At 40.4% G+C, this 17,533-nt stretch overlaps 1 protein-coding gene across 3 annotated transcripts in view; it reads right to left on the bottom strand.

The window, feature by feature from the left end:
- Nucleotides 1-986: 986 nt before the first annotated feature.
- rbfox2 (RNA binding fox-1 homolog 2) overlaps nucleotides 987-17,533 on the bottom strand; it is a 35,847-nt gene continuing 19,300 nt past the window's right edge. For 2 of the 3 annotated variants that reach the window (XM_079338121.1, XM_079338123.1), the window contains 13 exons: nucleotides 17,178-17,388; nucleotides 15,313-15,473; nucleotides 14,721-14,774; nucleotides 14,503-14,594; nucleotides 12,657-12,704; nucleotides 12,077-12,095; nucleotides 10,631-10,718; nucleotides 9,344-9,400; nucleotides 9,087-9,237; nucleotides 8,427-8,472; nucleotides 5,270-5,358; nucleotides 4,428-4,500; nucleotides 987-3,974 (listed from right to left, as the gene is read on the bottom strand). In XM_079338121.1, coding sequence (XP_079194247.1) covers nucleotides 3,930-3,974; nucleotides 4,428-4,500; nucleotides 5,270-5,358; nucleotides 8,427-8,472; nucleotides 9,087-9,237; nucleotides 9,344-9,400; nucleotides 10,631-10,718; nucleotides 12,077-12,095; nucleotides 12,657-12,704; nucleotides 14,503-14,594; nucleotides 14,721-14,774; nucleotides 15,313-15,473; nucleotides 17,178-17,388 — 1,134 coding nt within the window. In that variant the 3' untranslated portion in view covers nucleotides 987-3,929. Of the gene's footprint in view, nucleotides 3,975-4,427; nucleotides 4,501-5,269; nucleotides 5,359-7,954; nucleotides 7,992-8,426; nucleotides 8,473-9,086; nucleotides 9,238-9,343; nucleotides 9,401-10,630; nucleotides 10,719-12,076; nucleotides 12,096-12,656; nucleotides 12,705-14,502; nucleotides 14,595-14,720; nucleotides 14,775-15,312; nucleotides 15,474-17,177; nucleotides 17,389-17,533 lie in introns of those variants that run through there. The other variant, XM_079338122.1, reaches the window with a different exon arrangement.

The raw sequence follows: 17,533 nt of genomic DNA on the forward strand, positions 1-17,533 counted from the left end.
TGTAAGCTGCTACTGCTGCATTTCACAACTGAACCTTTGACCTCTCTCCTGCCTTTTCCACTCCATCCCCTTCCCCCTCTTTGGAGCAACTACTTTTGAATGTACAGCTGTCAATGATATAAATATTTTTATTTTTATGAACAATTTAGAGTACATTGTCAATAGGAATTGGAGTTACAGTTGGTTGTGTCAATAAATATTTTCCCCAAAAAAGAAACATTGTTGTCCTTCAGTAAACTATGCAAGTTAATAAATTATACATGAATCTGATTTATGAAGAATACTTATACTGATTAATATCCATATTATCAAGATTTATACTGTGAGTTTAATCATTATTCCATGCTATGTTAGCACGCTAACGCACAGAAGATCAGCAACATTAATGCTGCAACATTATAACTTATTGTGAGCATGTTAGCATCTAGCTCAAAACACTAACCCAACATGTAGCCTACCAGAGACACTAGCACAGCAGACAGTGAATCGTTAGACAATACCTTTTATAATGTGAACAGTTTGCAAAACCATCTAAGTTCCACCAGTTGTTTAAATATTTGAATCTATGCAATGTTATAGTTGGTCTTCGATAAAACACTGCAAAAAACACACAATATGCTAACGCTAGACTTCCTGTTCTCAACCAATCATTTAAATGAAGTGAGCAGTTAAAGTCCAACATTGTTAAAATAATTAAAATGCTAATATATCTGTTGTTGAAGACTAAAAAGTAAGATTTAATTTAATAACTTTGTGGTTAAGCTAATTGTTTGCTAGCAGTTCTCGGGATTTAAGATTACTATGTGCTGTGTTTCTTCCATTTTTAGTGATCAGAGAAATTCGCTGTTTGAGCTTTGATCACTATTTTAAAATTAGCACTCACATTCTGACAATCACGGTGTGCAGTTTAATGTGAGAAACTACCGAAGAGCAGGTTAGGCTACTAAATGAATAGACTACATAAAGAACAGAATCTGAAAGCTTGATCACAACAAAACATTTTTATATAAAACATTTTATATGGACATTCAATAACAAAAGAAAACATAATGGCAGTCAAAAGGATATAGACATGAGATAAGGAGAGGACTGGTTGTTAACAAACCATATAGCAACTATGAAGAATGGCCACATAGCTGACTATAATACATGGGCAAGAAGACTACGACAGGAAAATAAAGCCGCCACGATTCCTTTGTGTGGCAACTATTTTGTTTGTCAGCAGGTCTTTTTGTCAAACAGCACTGTGCTCTTTGTTGTGCTAGCTAGCGTCAAATTGCTAGCTGCCTGACATTCTCCAGAGTGTTAGCGGTAAAGAACAACGCAACCGGGCTCGGCTGCTAAGGAGTCAAAATATGATAGACACAAGATTCATGCAAATTGTTTTCTTTTTTTTTTTTTTTTTGAATATATATATATATATATTACTTGACAAGTATCACTCATGCTGGTTTGTCCATGCCTTCAGTGGCTTTGTAAGTCCAATTTTGTGTAGCATTTCTCAAGTTGGGAGCCAGAACGTGCTGGGGACTACAAGTTAGCATCTTTGGCTAGTTTTCCTTTTTTTTTTTTCTTCCCCTTTCTTGTCCTAAGCACGTTCTAATGTAAACTTGGAAATCTATAATGAAAAATGTCAACAGCAGCAAACATTAAAAAAAACGTGTTATGACCTGTATGTTTTTCCAAGTGTAAGAAATGAAAAACAAAACGGTAGCTTTGAAATTATTTACGGCAAAAAAAACAAACAAAAATAAAACGCATTAAACGCACAATATAGATCAAATCCCACAAAGACAAAGTTTTTCAACATGTTGGAATATAATCTTCCTATGTATGAGAGATAACACTGTGAGACATTTTACGTGATATCTTCAAACAAACCTGGAGCAAAAAACGCTGGCAAAGCTTTGAAATGTTTGGAGAAATAAATAGAAAAACTTAAAAAAGAAAAACACCGAAAAGGAGCATGTTTGGTTGAACCAAAGTGCTACAGACCTATGTTCATTTATTCCAAATGTCTCAGTCAAAATATAAATCACAGAAAGATTCTGTTTCCCGCTAAACGTCGTATATTTTAAAGAGATAACCATACGTCATGCTAAAGTGTATAACAAACTAAACGAAAACAAATAAAGCAAGAAATGCCTGAATATATTTCACTAAAGGGATCAACGTTTGGTAGTGTTACAAGCAAACCTTTAGTCTGCCACTTCTCAGGTATGCAACCAACTTGAGCTCAAGCTAAAAAAAACCAGAAAAAAACAACAAACTCTAACCAGGAAAGGATTCAGATAAAAAAAAAAAACGAATAAAGGATGAATATAAGTAAATAAAGACAGCAATAGGATTATCAAGGATTATGAGAACATCAATAACAAAGAGAATATATTTATACATACGGCAGAAAAAATGTGCTTTCTACAAATCTTTGGAACAAAACAAAAGCCAAAACAAACAAACAAAAAAAAGCCATAATTTTGGAAATAAAGAATACAAAGGTAAAGAAATATGCACAATAGTAAGGTGTTTTGCATTTAAATATTTTCTATTCACTCACGGACAGAATCTCTCTCTTGCTCAGTAATAGCTGCTGGAAAACACAATCACCAACTAAAGTATGTTTCAGGAAGACTCTTTCGATGTTGGACACTGCTCCGAAAAAAAAGAAAGAAAGAAAAAAAAAAAAAGATGTAGTCTGAGGGGAAAATCCAAACAATTAATCTCTACGTTGAAGGATCAACACGTACTTGAACCTGGGAGGTTTTGTGGGCGGAGGATTTTGTTTAATCTAAAAGCTAAAAAATCCTTTCAAGAAGAAGAACATGTTGAAGGTGTAGTGTTGAACTTTCTGTAGTGTTCACACGCAGTGCAGTTAAATCCTGTGCACGGGAAGAGTCACATGAGACTACAGTTGTGTCGTTTAGTCGAAAGGTGAAACATGTTCCTAATATACATGTTCATTCTCCCATTTTAAGCCCCAGTTTCACTGTTGGATCTACATGACAGCAGTAGCTGCTGAGCTCAACTAAATCATAGTTTTGTAAGAATAATAATGAGAATAATTACAATAATAATAATTTGGTAACATTTCTCTAAACTAATTTCTTTGCATATCATAACAATTTTAAGTTTAAAGGTTCGTCATTTCCACATACTAAGAAAACTTGAGGTAAGGAGCAGCTCTAATAATCCTCCTCCCTTCAGCTTTCAGACGGGACTTCTGTAGCGTTATAAACCGTCACCTCGTCTCTCTGAGCCGCCATGTTCAGTCCCCCGTCTACCAGAACCCAGCAAGAATGGACCTCCTCTCACTTTTCTATCTGCCCACACTCTGAGGAGGAACGACCAAATCCACGTGGGTTGTTGTTGTTGTTGTTGTTGTTTTTAAAAATCATTTTAGAGACTCGTCGTTCGGCTTTAAAATGTTTTTAGGTGCTCTTTTTCGTGCATCTTCCTGCTTCCTACAGCTCTGGTGTTTTTGAGGAGGCTTTGATTGCTCTTTTCCCTCTCAGCTCTTGGCTCCGTCTCAAACATGCTCGACAGCTATTTAAATGTCAGCTTTCCACACACAGCCTTTGGAAGAACATGTGGGCTCCATCCCGAGTCTTGTGCTGCTGAGTGCCGAGGGAATAAGAAGAAGGGGACTATAATACAGCCGTGCAATAGGGAGGGTGGCCTTTTTAAGTCTTTTTTTTTTCCTTCTTTTTTTTGTTTTAAGGCCGTCCGTCAGTCTTTAATACAGCATTCCTCTATTTCTGTAGTAGCGTATATAAGAAAATGTGGGACTGCTCAGGGGGGGGATCTGAAATATCTTTGTTGCGGTCGACTCCACACTTTAAAACTGGGTGCAGTCCACCTCCACGACAACAGAGGGAGCTCTTTCAGAGTAAATCAATGGAAGAGAGGAGCTCCTGGGAAATGTAGTGTCTTTAGTAAGGGGCAAACCTACTGTAGCCTCCCCTGTACAGCGTCGCCTGTGGAACAGCAAAGAACAGACATTTAGTGAATTAAACCTTTCCTTGATGACATTTTTCATTGAACACTTGTCTAGAAATGTTATACCAAAGGCTCTATTAGCTCTATTTTTATTTCATTGCCCCAAATTCAAAACTAAACTGAATTTTAACAGAAGAGCTTCCTCTCTGAACAGTTAATAGATGCACTCATAGTGAAGTAAAAATAAACTATTTATAAAGCTACGTACCTATAGATAGATATAAATAAATAAATATAACACTACTGATCAAGCATAGATCAAAGAAAGATATCGTTTGATAAATCAGTATCAGATTTTTGTCTCTCTTCCCAATATCGATATCGGCCCGAAAAATCTCATCCCAGTCGGGCCCTGATATTTTCTCATTCCTACAGGGACATAGGTGACAATGTGTTGCACATAATATTGTACAGCGGCTTCAGGTACTCACCATGGCTCCTACACCGTAGGCAGCTGGGGCCAGTGCAGCGTGGTAAGGGTCTGTCGTGTAAACTCTCCCGTAGCTGTCAGAAAACAGTCAAAACATCCAAAATGAAATCACACATTTTCTAATAACAAAACTAAAGGGGACATTTACTTCATGGTACAATGGGACTGTAATGAAAGCTGCTGACTGTTTACATGTATTCACTTATTGCCTTCCTCGTCCATGATTCATCTGGAAATGAAACTCGTAACTATTTTTAGCCTTTCCTCATTCAAACCACTTAACCTTAGTTAAATCCAGTTCACTTTCTAAACTGAAAATTTATCTCCTGGATACTAAATTCTTCACTAAAAGAGGGTGAGAAATTGTTTGTTCCGTCTTAACATATCTTCGCTGTCTTATTTTGCCAATTCTGTGTACTTTTTTTAATCACCACCAATTAGAACTCCTGCCTACAGTTTTTGTCTAAATTGCATCAAAACATTGCCAATTAGAACTGGGCACTTTAATCTGCTTGTGGTTAAAAATATGACTGAAAATCTGATTTTTTTTTTGAAGCTTCAGAGCTTTGAGCCACTATTGCTCATTAAAAAAAATTAAAGATGGTATGGATTTCCACAACCCTATGTCCCAGATCTCTGTTGCTTCGTCTTTTTCCTTCACCTAAACCCTCTTCGACGTCTTTTCCTTACCAGTCTTGATTAAATGTAAACTCACTAAATTATATCTTTAATGTGATTGTGAATTGACTTGAAATTAAACCCCCAGCACACTTCATGTGAGCAAGCAGCTATCATGTCAAGGATGCTGCAGGTGTTAGAAGACGAGCTGGACAGAGCACTCACCTGTCACTGTAAGCTGCTGCTGCAGCCGCTGCTGCTGCAGGAGTCGCTACTGCTGCCGGCTGGGCGTAACGATATGCTGCATAGCCCCCCTGTGATTAAAGATGGAGGATGGCGAGGGGGTAGAGGGTAGCATGTGATGGAGGTAGAGGTGAGAAGAAACAGAAACAAGTGTAAATGCTTGTTAGAGGTTTGCCATATTTGGTATGCACTCTAACAGACTAGTGGTGAATCTAATGGGTTACATTGTGAGAAAAAAACTGCTGAGACAGCGAAAGATTAACAAGCAGACAGTCGGCACAACTGGCTAATCTGGTGCAGTACAGCATTCACGAGGATGTAGCTCGGGCTCTGAGAGTCTCTCCCTCCATGACCAACATGGAAAGTACATCTTTCATCATGTGCACCTTTAAAGTCCGTTCTCTTTTTCTGTGTGTTGGACATGGAGGAAGAGAGTTCAAACCCATTACTATGCCCCACCCCTGTTCCCCTCCCAAAAACACACAGTTAAAGAAAGGGGAAGGGGTGGCAGGATGATTATGTCATTATTTATGTTTGGATGAACAGCTGATGAACAGTCACAAAAAAAAACTACAAGTGTAAAAAGACAGTCAGCCATTGGGATTAAAGAGAGCACACACACACACCACGCTCACATGGCCAGCGACCAATCACTGACAGACACGGCATGCTTTCCCAAACTCAGAACGTCCAAGAATATTAGGCCAAACATCCCTATGAAAAAAACAAAACAAAAACATAACAAAAACACACACCGCTGCATTCTACCCTAAAGGATCAGTCAAGACCAAGTCCCCACATTCAGGACCACACAGTGGCTGCTATGGGAGGAAGGCTGGAGGGGGAGCAGGGAAGAGGAGGGAGGAAGGGGTGATGAAGAGGTAAAAACAGAGGGAGGAAAAAGACAGAGAGAAGAGGTGTCGAAAAAAGAGGGAAGAGAGACAGAGCGAGCACTACGAGTGAAATCAAAAGGACAGAAGAAGGGGATGAAAAAAGAGAGAGAGAGAGAGAGAGAGAGAGAGAGAGAGAGAGACTTTGAGGTGATTTACAAGCAGGAAGGTTTCAATAGTTGACCTTGGAGGAAACGAACAGAGAGAGAAGACGTGAAATAAAGAATGATAAATAGGAAAGGGCTTTAAAGCTGGAGGAGAGGAGGGAGAGGGGTGGAGGAGGAACTGGGGGAGGAGTCAGCCTTGTAAGTATGTCTGCATGCCGACATTGATTCAGTTAGCATGCCACAGGTGAAACAGATCGGGAGATTCCTGGAAGGGGTCTGAATACTCTGCTGACTGAGCCTGTCCTACATCCCTCTGACTACTGGACAAGTCCAAGTGTATTTATCCACAGCTTGTTTAGTTCATATCCTGTTTGGATGCGTTTCTAGAACAACAATGCAGCTTGTTGAAAAGTTATACATTATTGATTCGCCAGATTTGAAAGTTTGTACCCTACATAAAAACCCCTACGCTGAATTTATGTTTAGAAATGACAACTTTGATAACATCCGCTTTTCACTTCACTTCTAACAGTTTGTGAGAATTCCTTTACCATCTTGTCTCATTTTTACAATAAATCTATGAATTAAAATGCCAAATAATAAAGTTAAAGGTTCATTAGTTTAAATGCATCTTCCCTCCAGGAACTTTTCTGCAGGGATAAACTCTCTCTTGTATTTAACATGGAGAAAAAAAAGGAAAAATACAGATGAAGGTTGTGAAAATCTCAGATACTTTGATACTGTTTTGATACCATGTGTCTTAAAACCAGAGACTGTAAATATAACGAAGCCCGAGTGAATATCAGCCTTCTGTTCCTGCAGGGGGCGCTGGAGGCTCATCAGCAGCAGCCGCCATGCTGGAAATGCAGTCTCAGCCGAACTTTATACTCACTAACGACAGGCTGAAAGCTGGAGCTGAGGCAGCTTTTAAGCTTCTTGACAAACTGTTACATCACACCCTCCTGCCAGTCATGTCAGCTAAGAGCCTAAATAAGGATCCTTTTACAACACCAGAGGTCGCTGCTTGCTTAAAACGAAACAATCTCAGCTTCTTTAATGATCTCGGAACAAAAGACAGATCTTCAGTCATGTTTTAATCTAAAGCTGCAGAGAGCAAAGAGAGCAGCTGTGGTCCACTCATATTTCCAGGTAGACAAATAGCGCCGTTTTTTTCTCGAGTCCTTTTCTGTGTTAAAGAAACTTTTACAATCTTTTACAGATGCATTGAATTTGGTACCAAAATGTTGCGAACGTATTTATGCAATGACGACAGTGAGCAGTAGTTTAATGCATTCTTTGATGGTTAAAAACGACGTTGCTGTGGTATCAAAATTGTTTGATTTTTAGAGTTTAGTATCAAAGTTTAGAATTCTGATATGATGACAACCCTTGTGCAGAAGAAACCTTTCAGCTACTGACCTTTGACTCTGCATCTATGCTAACCTTATCTACCCTGCCTTCAAACTGTCGTATATTCTTCCTGGTTCAGGTCTAGCTTGTTTGTTGTTCTCCCCCTTCCGCAACTCCGCCCATGTCAGAATCCAGTGAGTTAGTAGAAGTAGACAGAGAAGGCATTTCAGTCTCAGATGGTAAATAATGTCTAGCAGCACGCAGTCATTGGAGACGAGGAGGATGCACACTGGCTCTCAAATAGAGTGTGTAAACCCTACCTGGGGCAATCTGCCACTAATGTCCTGAAACACTAGTCTACAGAGAGAACAGAAACAGCTATTGTCAACCTTGTCACACATGCGCGCGCACACACACAGACCCACACACGCTCAAAATCACATTGGTACAAACTAACTCACAAATGCACAGAGACAAACCCGAGAGGAGTGAACTCGTGAATGAAGACATTGAAAGTGGAAGTGTGTGTGTGTGTGTGTGTGTGTGTGATCTTTTTATTTTATTTGTGTGGACCAATTAAAATGACATTCTACATGATGATTCTACACTGAACAAAGTGCTGAGTTTGTATTTCAAAGAACAATAAGTTAGGATAAAGTGATGAATCAAAGCACTCAGAAGTGCACATCTCTTTGAGTTTGGTCTGTGCCGTTTCACACTTGTCAACCCACAGGCAAGAGGGGGGAAACGTAGGTGAAGAGTGAGGCAGTGGAAGAGAGACGGTATACTTACATAGAGATCAGCCGCACCGTAAAAGCCATCCTGATAGGCCATCACGCTGAGAGAGAGAGAGAGAGAGAGAGAGAGAGAGAGAGAGAGAGAGGGAGGGAGAAAGAGAGAGAGTGGCGAGGAAGGAAGGATGAAAGGATGAAAGGAGAAGAAGAGAGTCCAGAGAAGCGGTGGTGGAAAGTAGAGGCACAACAGAACAAAAGGATGGTGTGATGCGCCACCATGTGGGCATTGTGGGAAACAACAGAAAAGAGTGACAATGGAGGGAGAAAGATGTGAGAAAATGGTGCCAACAGATCGTGAAAGAGAGAAGAGAAAGAAGGGTGAGATTATTACACACCGTGCAACATGCAAGACAAAATACCACCTCTTTGTATACAACTGCTCTGACTTCAGAGTGATACTATTGTTACTGCGAGCGAAGAGACTAATGTCTCTTAACACATCTGAGAATAATTTCATTATGATTTTATGATACAAGGAAATGGTATTTCAGCTCAGCAAACTACCACTGTCAATATTTCATTAAAATTATATTAAACACACGGCAAGCACAATAATGAGGTTCTATTTTTAACCAAGTGAAACATGCATTAGAGTGTAGTCGCTATCATTAATACTACCTCACTGATTGTCTGTGTAGGTGTTGGTGTGTGTGTTTACCCTGGGTAGGTGGGGATGGCCTGTTGTGGCACAGCTGCCCTGACCGCGCTGTAGACGGGCCGGGCCCGACCCCGAAGGTGAGCACCTCGGAAGGTGGCAGCGGTCGAAGCAGCAGCTGCTGCTGCTGCCGCTGGGTACGGAAACCCCGGTACTGAGGGAGAGAGAGAGGGAGAGAGAGAGAGAACACCTTCTTCAGTACACTTGACATTACAGTATGAGTTATGTCTTGAATAGTAATCTAATCCTTATTGTCATACCTGTGTAGAGTTCAGGACTGTACATGGCGCCAACCATGGGACTCAACTTCCAACCAGCTACAGTCAAAGACAAAAGTCAAATGAGGCTTATAAATGATTTTATAGAGAACTCAAAGAAAACAATCAAACAAACTTTTCATATTTTTAAAATTTTGAAATTGATTTTTGCTTTTATTTAAGTCTGGTTTTGAACTTCCTGAAGAGCAGCAAATGTCGAGGACGGACTTGAACCCGTTACCTCAGAGCGTACTGCAGCCTCTGCACATGGGGTGTAAATGTTAACCACTAGGCTCCGCTGGTACAAAGTTCTTTAACCATTCATCTGCAGAGATAATCTATAGACGATTCAGTATTCAAACCAATATTAGTGAAATCATAATTATAGTCTTTATTTTTTAAATTAGCTGAGGTTGAAAACTTTAAATTATTGTCACTACTCATCACTAACTAGTTGTTTAATAGCATGCTAATTAGTAACCTACTGGCTGCTTATAAGTTGTTAATAATGATCTTTATATGCTTGGCTTATTATGAGCAAAGTTAATGTTCAACAACAAGGTGCTTTAAGCTAACGTCTATGCTCATAACAAGCTAATAAGCACTTACCAATGACTAATAAAGCAGCCAGTATGCTAGTAAGTAGCATGCTAATAAAGTAATAGTTAATAGTGAATGCTGTGACATTAATTTAAAGTGTTACTGATGATCCTTAATGAAAACCTAAAACTCTCTGTCAGTCTTTATCTTCACACAGGAGTGAACATCATTATTATAGCCATGACTTCGGTTTACAGATTCCTTTAAACTGATAGCAATCAGTGACTGTATTCCTGTTAGCAGCTGTACAGCGGCCTCCTTGTTGTTCCTCTACAAAGACGTTTTTTTATTTGCTCCGTTAGACAGAAAGTTGTCTGCTGAACGCAATCTGGCTTGTTGCTAAAGCTAAAAAAAAAAAAATCCTGTTATTGAGAAACTGTTAACCATCTGGTGTGAGACATCAGAAGACAAATAAATATGACAAAGGATTTTTTTTTTTTTTTTAAGGTTCAATTAACTTCGATCATCCGATTTTGTAGAAAAGTAAAATTACAGGAGAATATTGAAAAGTAACCATGAAAAGAGCGAGTGTCTTCGAACACTGTGAATTTAAAGGGTTTCAAACATTTAAGAACGGTGCGGCATTCTTGATTCAGTTTTACGGCGACACTAAAGCCGTATTTTCCAGAGCCATACCGTCAGAGCTCGAACAGTCCAATGGGCTCTTTGAAGAGTTTTAAAGGTTGTTACCATATGGCAGAGTTGCGAGGCCCTCTCCGTTAGAGTAAGGCGTGGTCATCTTCTTGTTCGTCATCACTCTGGCTGTGGCATTATTCACCTGCACACCAGAAGAAGCGATCAGACTCTCAGTCAAACACATCAGTGGGAATCACTGAATTTAGCAGAATCCAATAAATGTTTTGAACATTTTGGTTGTGTGCTCTGATAAAAAGCTGCACTTGACTTGGTGTCAATAAAGTTCAAATACTTTACTTTTTTTTTTTATTTATTTATTTTTTTACTTATGACAGAGGTTAATTCTGTTGATGAGCAACGATGGTATTTAATGCATGCGCTTCTTTTGAAGGAGAAAGACATTTAAAACAAGGTTCTGGTGAGTAGTCAGGCAGTTTTGCACACAAACAATGCAACCGTTGGCACACAGAACAAAGAAAATAACTCAAATATTGAAGAAAAGCATTCAAAAAGAAATCCAAGACCATTATATTGCTACCTTTAAAAAAAAGAGGGAAAAAGAAGGTGAATTAAGCGGCAGATTCATCAGTTGAACACAATGCAAAAAAAACATCAATCAAAGAGTTCATACACAAATTACACGCAGCCAATCAAGAGCGCATCACATCACCAGAGGTGAGCAGAACTAGCCAATCAGCAAGCATCAGATGCAGCAAGAAACCAATCCAAAAAGTTTGGCAGCCCTCCCAATCAATTACACGTCATACAGAAAAAAGGAGGACGGGGAGGGAAAGGGAACGACAGAGAAAAGACAGAAATATAGAGGGATGCAGGAGGAGGAGCCAGTCCACATGAAAAGACACAGAAAAACACAGACATGACGAGGAGGAGAGAGAGGCAGAGAGTGAACAATCCATCCACATGTGCAAATCTTCTAATGAGCAAACAGAAACGACACGATGCGACACACACGCACAGGACACATCTGACCGTTTGCCTACTTTGGATCTAACCGTACATGAGCAACAATGGAGAAACGTTGAATGGAGAAATAAATAAATAAATGAAAAAAAAACCAAACAAAAAAAACACAAAGAGTGAGAGAAGTCTAAAGACAGAGAGGATGGGGGATGCAAATATCATTCCTCAAAATAAATCAAATCAAACCATGGTTGTGAAACACTGCCAGGCATTCCAGATCAGTGTCGCACACCAGAGAGACCTCGAAGCACACGACAACCAACACACACCATCCAGAACCAAACTGATCAAAAAGTAAAACAAAGACACCTCTTTACGGAAATCAGAACAAAGAAAAGCTGAGACAGATTCCTACGTCTGCTTTTCTCTGGGTCTACATATCATTTCATGGCAGCTTTTTGTGCCGTTTCTTTTTTTTTTTATAGGCTGTGACGCTAATATGCTCACGGAGCAGTTTTATGTAGAACACACTTCAACATACATGTCTTTAATTTGAATGTTAAATCTGAACAGCCATACCTCTACAACTGTCTGCAGCCTACAGAGTGGTACAGAGAGGGATAGTCAAGTACTCCATGAGAAACAGACAACTATTCTCCTCTCTCCGGTTAAGCTAACAGAGCGTTCATGCTTCAGCATGCCGTCCCACTAAGGTGCAGAAATGCAGCTATTGGCTGACACATGACACAGAGAGATGACATAGTTCTATATGGCGTCATACAGATGACGAGAAAAGAGAGTAAACCATGCAGGATACAGCTCTGAATTAAATGCTGAATGCAGTTAGAGAGGTGATTGGAATGAATGCATAAGAAGTGGTAGTCATAGTTGTTGCACTTGCAGATAGATGCAGTACATTCAGTTATACAAGTGGCCTTTATAATGCCATGCGGTCACTGGCTAATCTCGTAATCGTTTCATTCACCACCTCCCCAATCAATCACAGGATTAGCCAATCAGGGTCTGTCAATCAATCAAGCTCCCTCCAGTCAAGGAGTCCTTCATTTGGGTGTTGGGTGCATTTTATTTGGATTTTTTTTGACAGATGGGGTGGGGGGGAGGGGTCATTCAAAGATGATGCCATGTGTACACAACTTACCGTTGCCTGGGAAACGGCGTGAGGACACGCGAGCAGTTACCGTGGAGACTGACAACAACAACAACATACAAAAATCATCAGGGAAATAGAGAAAATATATGTAAGAAAGAAATGATGAACCAAAAAAATAAAAAAAAAATTAAAAAAAATCAAACAAACAAAACGAGGCAATGAAAAGCAACCCCCACCCGAAGGCGGAGAGGAAGTGATGTCACAGGTCACGTGTCAACAGTCAGCTACAGGTATCAGCCATTTGACAGCAAACTGAACCTCCCAAACCCGCACGAACACAGATTGTTGATAAAGGAGAAAACAAATGGAAACAGAAAATGTTGGGATTGTGGGAGGATTGCTATCCATCTTTAACGCCCTCATTTTATTCAAAGAAATCAAAATAATCCCCTGAAATCAAACTTAATCTCATTCTAGGCTACCTGACTGTCTCACAGCTATGGGAAATGGACAGAGAAATGGGGGGGGGGGGGGGGGGGGGGGGGGGGGGTTACAGAAGAAATGCAGTAGCATATGGGGGTCACACAAACTGGGAGAGACGAACAGACAGACTGGCCTGGTGAAAAAGAGTGAAAGAGATGAAGGAGAAACAATGAAGAAAAAAAGAAGAGGAGAGGGACCGACAGCTATCGTATGCATTCTCATCACATGATCATTCTCTCTCCGCCCTCCGTGTTTCTAATTCCACACAACATACATCCACCCACGCACAGGCATACAAACAAACACACACACACACACACAGAAGAGTGCAGCACATTAGACACCATGCAGAAGAGCTCTAGTAGCGAGTTTAAATCAAAAATAAAAGCGTGATTCAAAAACCAAGAGCCAGAGCAAATGGTGAAAGCGAGGTGTGTTTGATCTCTGATCCCATTTGCAACTGAAACCCCGAGCTCATGCTGAGAAATCAAATAAAAAAAAGATGTCACGACAAAATGCACTTCCATGAGATCTGGTGTTCTTTTTTCAGGAGTGGCGGATGCAAGTGTGTAAACAAAACATTCCTTTATTGTTTTCTTTTTTTGACCATCCATTTTGCACATCTGAAATTAAACAGCTGTTTTGAAGGAATGACACCACACTTCTTCACTGCAGTCTCATTCCAAATAGAAAAAAAAACTGCCCTTTGAAAATGGCCCCATCATGCATCAATCTCTTAACACATCAAACATAAGAAGTGCCACCCAGAGGCCCCCACCATACTTTAACAGAAACTCCCAACATGACATTATGACCTCATGATCCATCCATGCAACATACCTCCTACTGACACACACAAGCACTGTTGCCGTTTTTTTTCATAAAAAAAATAACCTCCCATCCAGTCATAAACACAACCATAAAATCAAAATGGCCGCTCATCATGATCATGGAAGAAGTGATGATGGAAAAGGTGCAGGAAAACAAACAAACGAAAAGATCCTACATGCTGTGACAGAAGCGCATATCATCGCAAGTGTGTCAAGTGACATCTCACCGGCCATGCCTGTTGTGTAGCCAATCCACCGAGCATGCTTTGCAAACCACACATCTTTAAAATCAAAGGTGCAATGGACAGCCCACAACATCAACACCCATCAACAATAACAACAGCATAAACATCAGCAGAGGTGCTGTCAGAGAGACGTCTGTGTGCGCAGCACCACTGCACCATGCTATTGTGAAGCCAGAGGGGTTAGAGTTAAACACATACAGCCATCCGGAAACCTCTGGGGCAGAAACGACCAGAACAAACTCATTCTCATAGTCGGACATAGAGGGAAAACAGAGGAGAAAACGGTCACTGATTCTAAAAAAAAAAGTAAAAAGGGTCGAGGGTGGTGAGTTATACCTCGATTTTACGTCCTTCCACCAGTGTACCGTGAAGCTTCTCCGGGCCCTCTCTGCATCTGCACTAGTCTCGAATGTTACAAAACCAAAGCCCTGCGAGCAGAGGAGAGTGGAGAATGGAAAAAGAAAAAGGAGGGAGTGAGGGGAGGTTGAAAATAGCTCGAAAGGCTGAGCTCATTTTTGTTGATAAGACCTTCCATTTTGCTTCCAACTTCCTACCTTGGATCCCCGCTCATTGAAAATGATCTCCACATCAAGGATTTTACCATATTGCTGTGAAAGAAAAAGAAAAAAGGAAAATGAAGCAGCTGGAAAAAAAAAAAAAGGCATGTTAGCTCAAGTCCTGCATCTTGCCACAGGGTGTCAGCACTGTGCAGCCATGACAGACTGGCTCTGAGCCAGCTCTTCTTTCTTTTCTCCATATCTTTCTCCCTCTGCTCTTTTCTCCGCACCGCAATTAAAAGACATTCCACTAAAACAGAAAACCCAGGCACAAGGCCAGATTCTTTAAACCTTTTGCTCCAATAACCTTTCTACAAATTACATCCCGAGTTTCGTTCAGAAAATGTGAAGGGCTGGTTCTTCTTAGCTGAACACATACAACAGAACTTTACTTTATGAAACAAATCCCACTTGAGGACAGGAAATAAAAGAAATCTGGGGTTAAAAAAGTGTCCTTGAAAGGAGCTTTAAAATTGAATTCATTATTAGTTCTATCTTTACTGGATTTCTACCTTGAGTCACTCATTCTCTTCATATTTTTATGTGACGAGGCAAAAAGGAAAAGAGAGGAATAATCCGGTCTACAAACCCCAAACATCTGCCGTAGGTCAGGGTCCCGGAAGCGGAAAGGGATGTTTGACACATGGAGACGTTTCGGGGTCCCCTTGTCTGAATCATCCCCAACCGACCCTCCACCTCCTCCTCCTGAACCAACGCCTGACTGTCCGTCAATCTGGAGGACCCATCTGTCTGCTGGGACAGAGGGACGGACAGGGGAGAGAACAGAACAGGAAAAACCAAACAGTGGTGTTAAACAAATATCACAGAAAGACGATAAAGAGCTTTCGCCATTGTTTAAACTGTGGGATATCGGAAAGCCTGCAAGTTGCAACCAATGATGTGAGTATCTTCAGATTTATTATTCAGCCAGTTATTGCTGAGATTCCTTGATTTGACATTTTAGTCAATTTCTAGAAATACAGAACAATCTAGATGCAAAACATCTCGGAATAACAATATAACATCATGTAACATTTTTAAAGCCTCTTCGTGTAATGTAACTTGATATTGGCTAAGTGATAGTTGTGGTATTTCTACTACTTTAATATTTGCACAGCAACCTTTTTATGTTATTCAATTTTTCTAGGAGACAATGTTTGTCTGGCTTAATATTTCAAGTTTCCTATAGCAGCTGTTTTAACCGCTAGTTTGGTATAAAGTGCTATAAATGTAAATTGACAAACACTGACAGTACATCCTACACGCTAAGTCAGGGCAAAAATTTGCACTTCTACAGAAACAATGTTCCCCATCTCTCACCTCTACACACCCAGGAGATCTTCAAAAACATTTTCTAATTTCTCGGGGTGTCCTTCAGGTATAATTACAGGCACTGAATGCTGCTTTAAGCTAAATGTTAGCTTAAATGTTAGCTTAAAGAGCTGTCGATGAAGCATTTTGTAAACACTGAACTACTTTCAAAAAACATTTGCAAATATTCAGAGTACATTTTCCCTTCTTCTGTTGATGTGTAGGACAAAGCAACAGAGGCTGAACAGGTCCAAATTTAATAATGAGTGAATGTTGATAACAGGCTACAAAACTTGATTCAAGACATCTATCTCCCTTCTTTTTTTCTGCAGTTTAACACAATATTAAATAACCTTTAGTGTGAATGTTTTTATGTTTTCATGTTAATTAGCCTCAGCAAACTAATTTTCTGTCACTATGTGATAGGCAATAAAGATTTTAATCTCGAGTCTTGAAGCTACTTCAAGATAACATCAAGCTAGCAGACAAAAGTGCTCTCGCACTATGGGATTAAAAATTGCCACAGGGAGATGTACATCTAACAATTTGCAAATGTTTTTTAACATCTTAGTAGTCGTTGAAGTAGTAGTACTATATCATAGAAAAATAGCTGAGGATAAAGTTGTTGCTTTACAAATACTGAGGTAGTCGAAATAGCCTATTACACCACTCCGAGCTAACGCCAAACTCGCATTTAAAAAGTGAGTCCATCTATGTTCTCGGGGTTCTCAGGCCTTAACATGAGGTTTAGAGGACATAAACCCCGGTAACACAGGGAGGGCATCCCTGAGCAGTGACGGAGTGCTGGAGCTAAAATGGCTTTTGATCTGTAAAATTAAATTGCTAGTTACAGCTGCAGCTTCCTCACACACAAAAAAAACACTGTGAAAGGCTTGCATCAGTTTTGGACATGAGAGGTTTACAGAGTGTTTGGAATCAAATCAAAATGCTAGATCTGTATTTTGGTATCAGTCAGTAGGCTGGTTCTGGGATATAGAACTGGTTGTGAGGTGGATGTCAAATTGCTGCATCCAATCGACTTACTACATTTTAATCTACAACACACATTTCACCACACTCGTTTCGGCGCCCTCTCCAGGCAAAGACCTGATGTGGGCTGCGAACAGAGGACGCGGCTGGCACTCACTTGAGCACTGAGGCTGTTGGCTGCGTTGGCGGCGCTGTTTGCTGCTCCGCCGGCTTCCACAGGGCCCTGCACGGCCCCCGCTGTGTACAAGCTGCCCCCGTAATCCAGGGCCAAGCCGTTCTGGGGGGGTGGCGGGGGAGGTGGAGGGAACGCTGAGAAAGGTGGTGGTACGAGTCCCTCCTGACCGCCAGCACTATCCTGAGAGCCCTGTTGGTGGAAGAAAGAGAGAGAAGAAGAGTGATGGAGGGAAAGCTAAAGGAACCGGCTGGCGAACTTCAACACTATCTTTCACTGAGAGCATCACCTGACAACATAGAGAACACTTTAACGAGAGCTCCAGTCTAAAAGTCAT

Source organism: Symphodus melops (assembly GCF_947650265.1).
Source record: "Symphodus melops genome assembly, chromosome: 2".
In the NCBI taxonomy this organism is placed as follows: domain Eukaryota; kingdom Metazoa; phylum Chordata; class Actinopteri; order Labriformes; family Labridae; genus Symphodus; species Symphodus melops.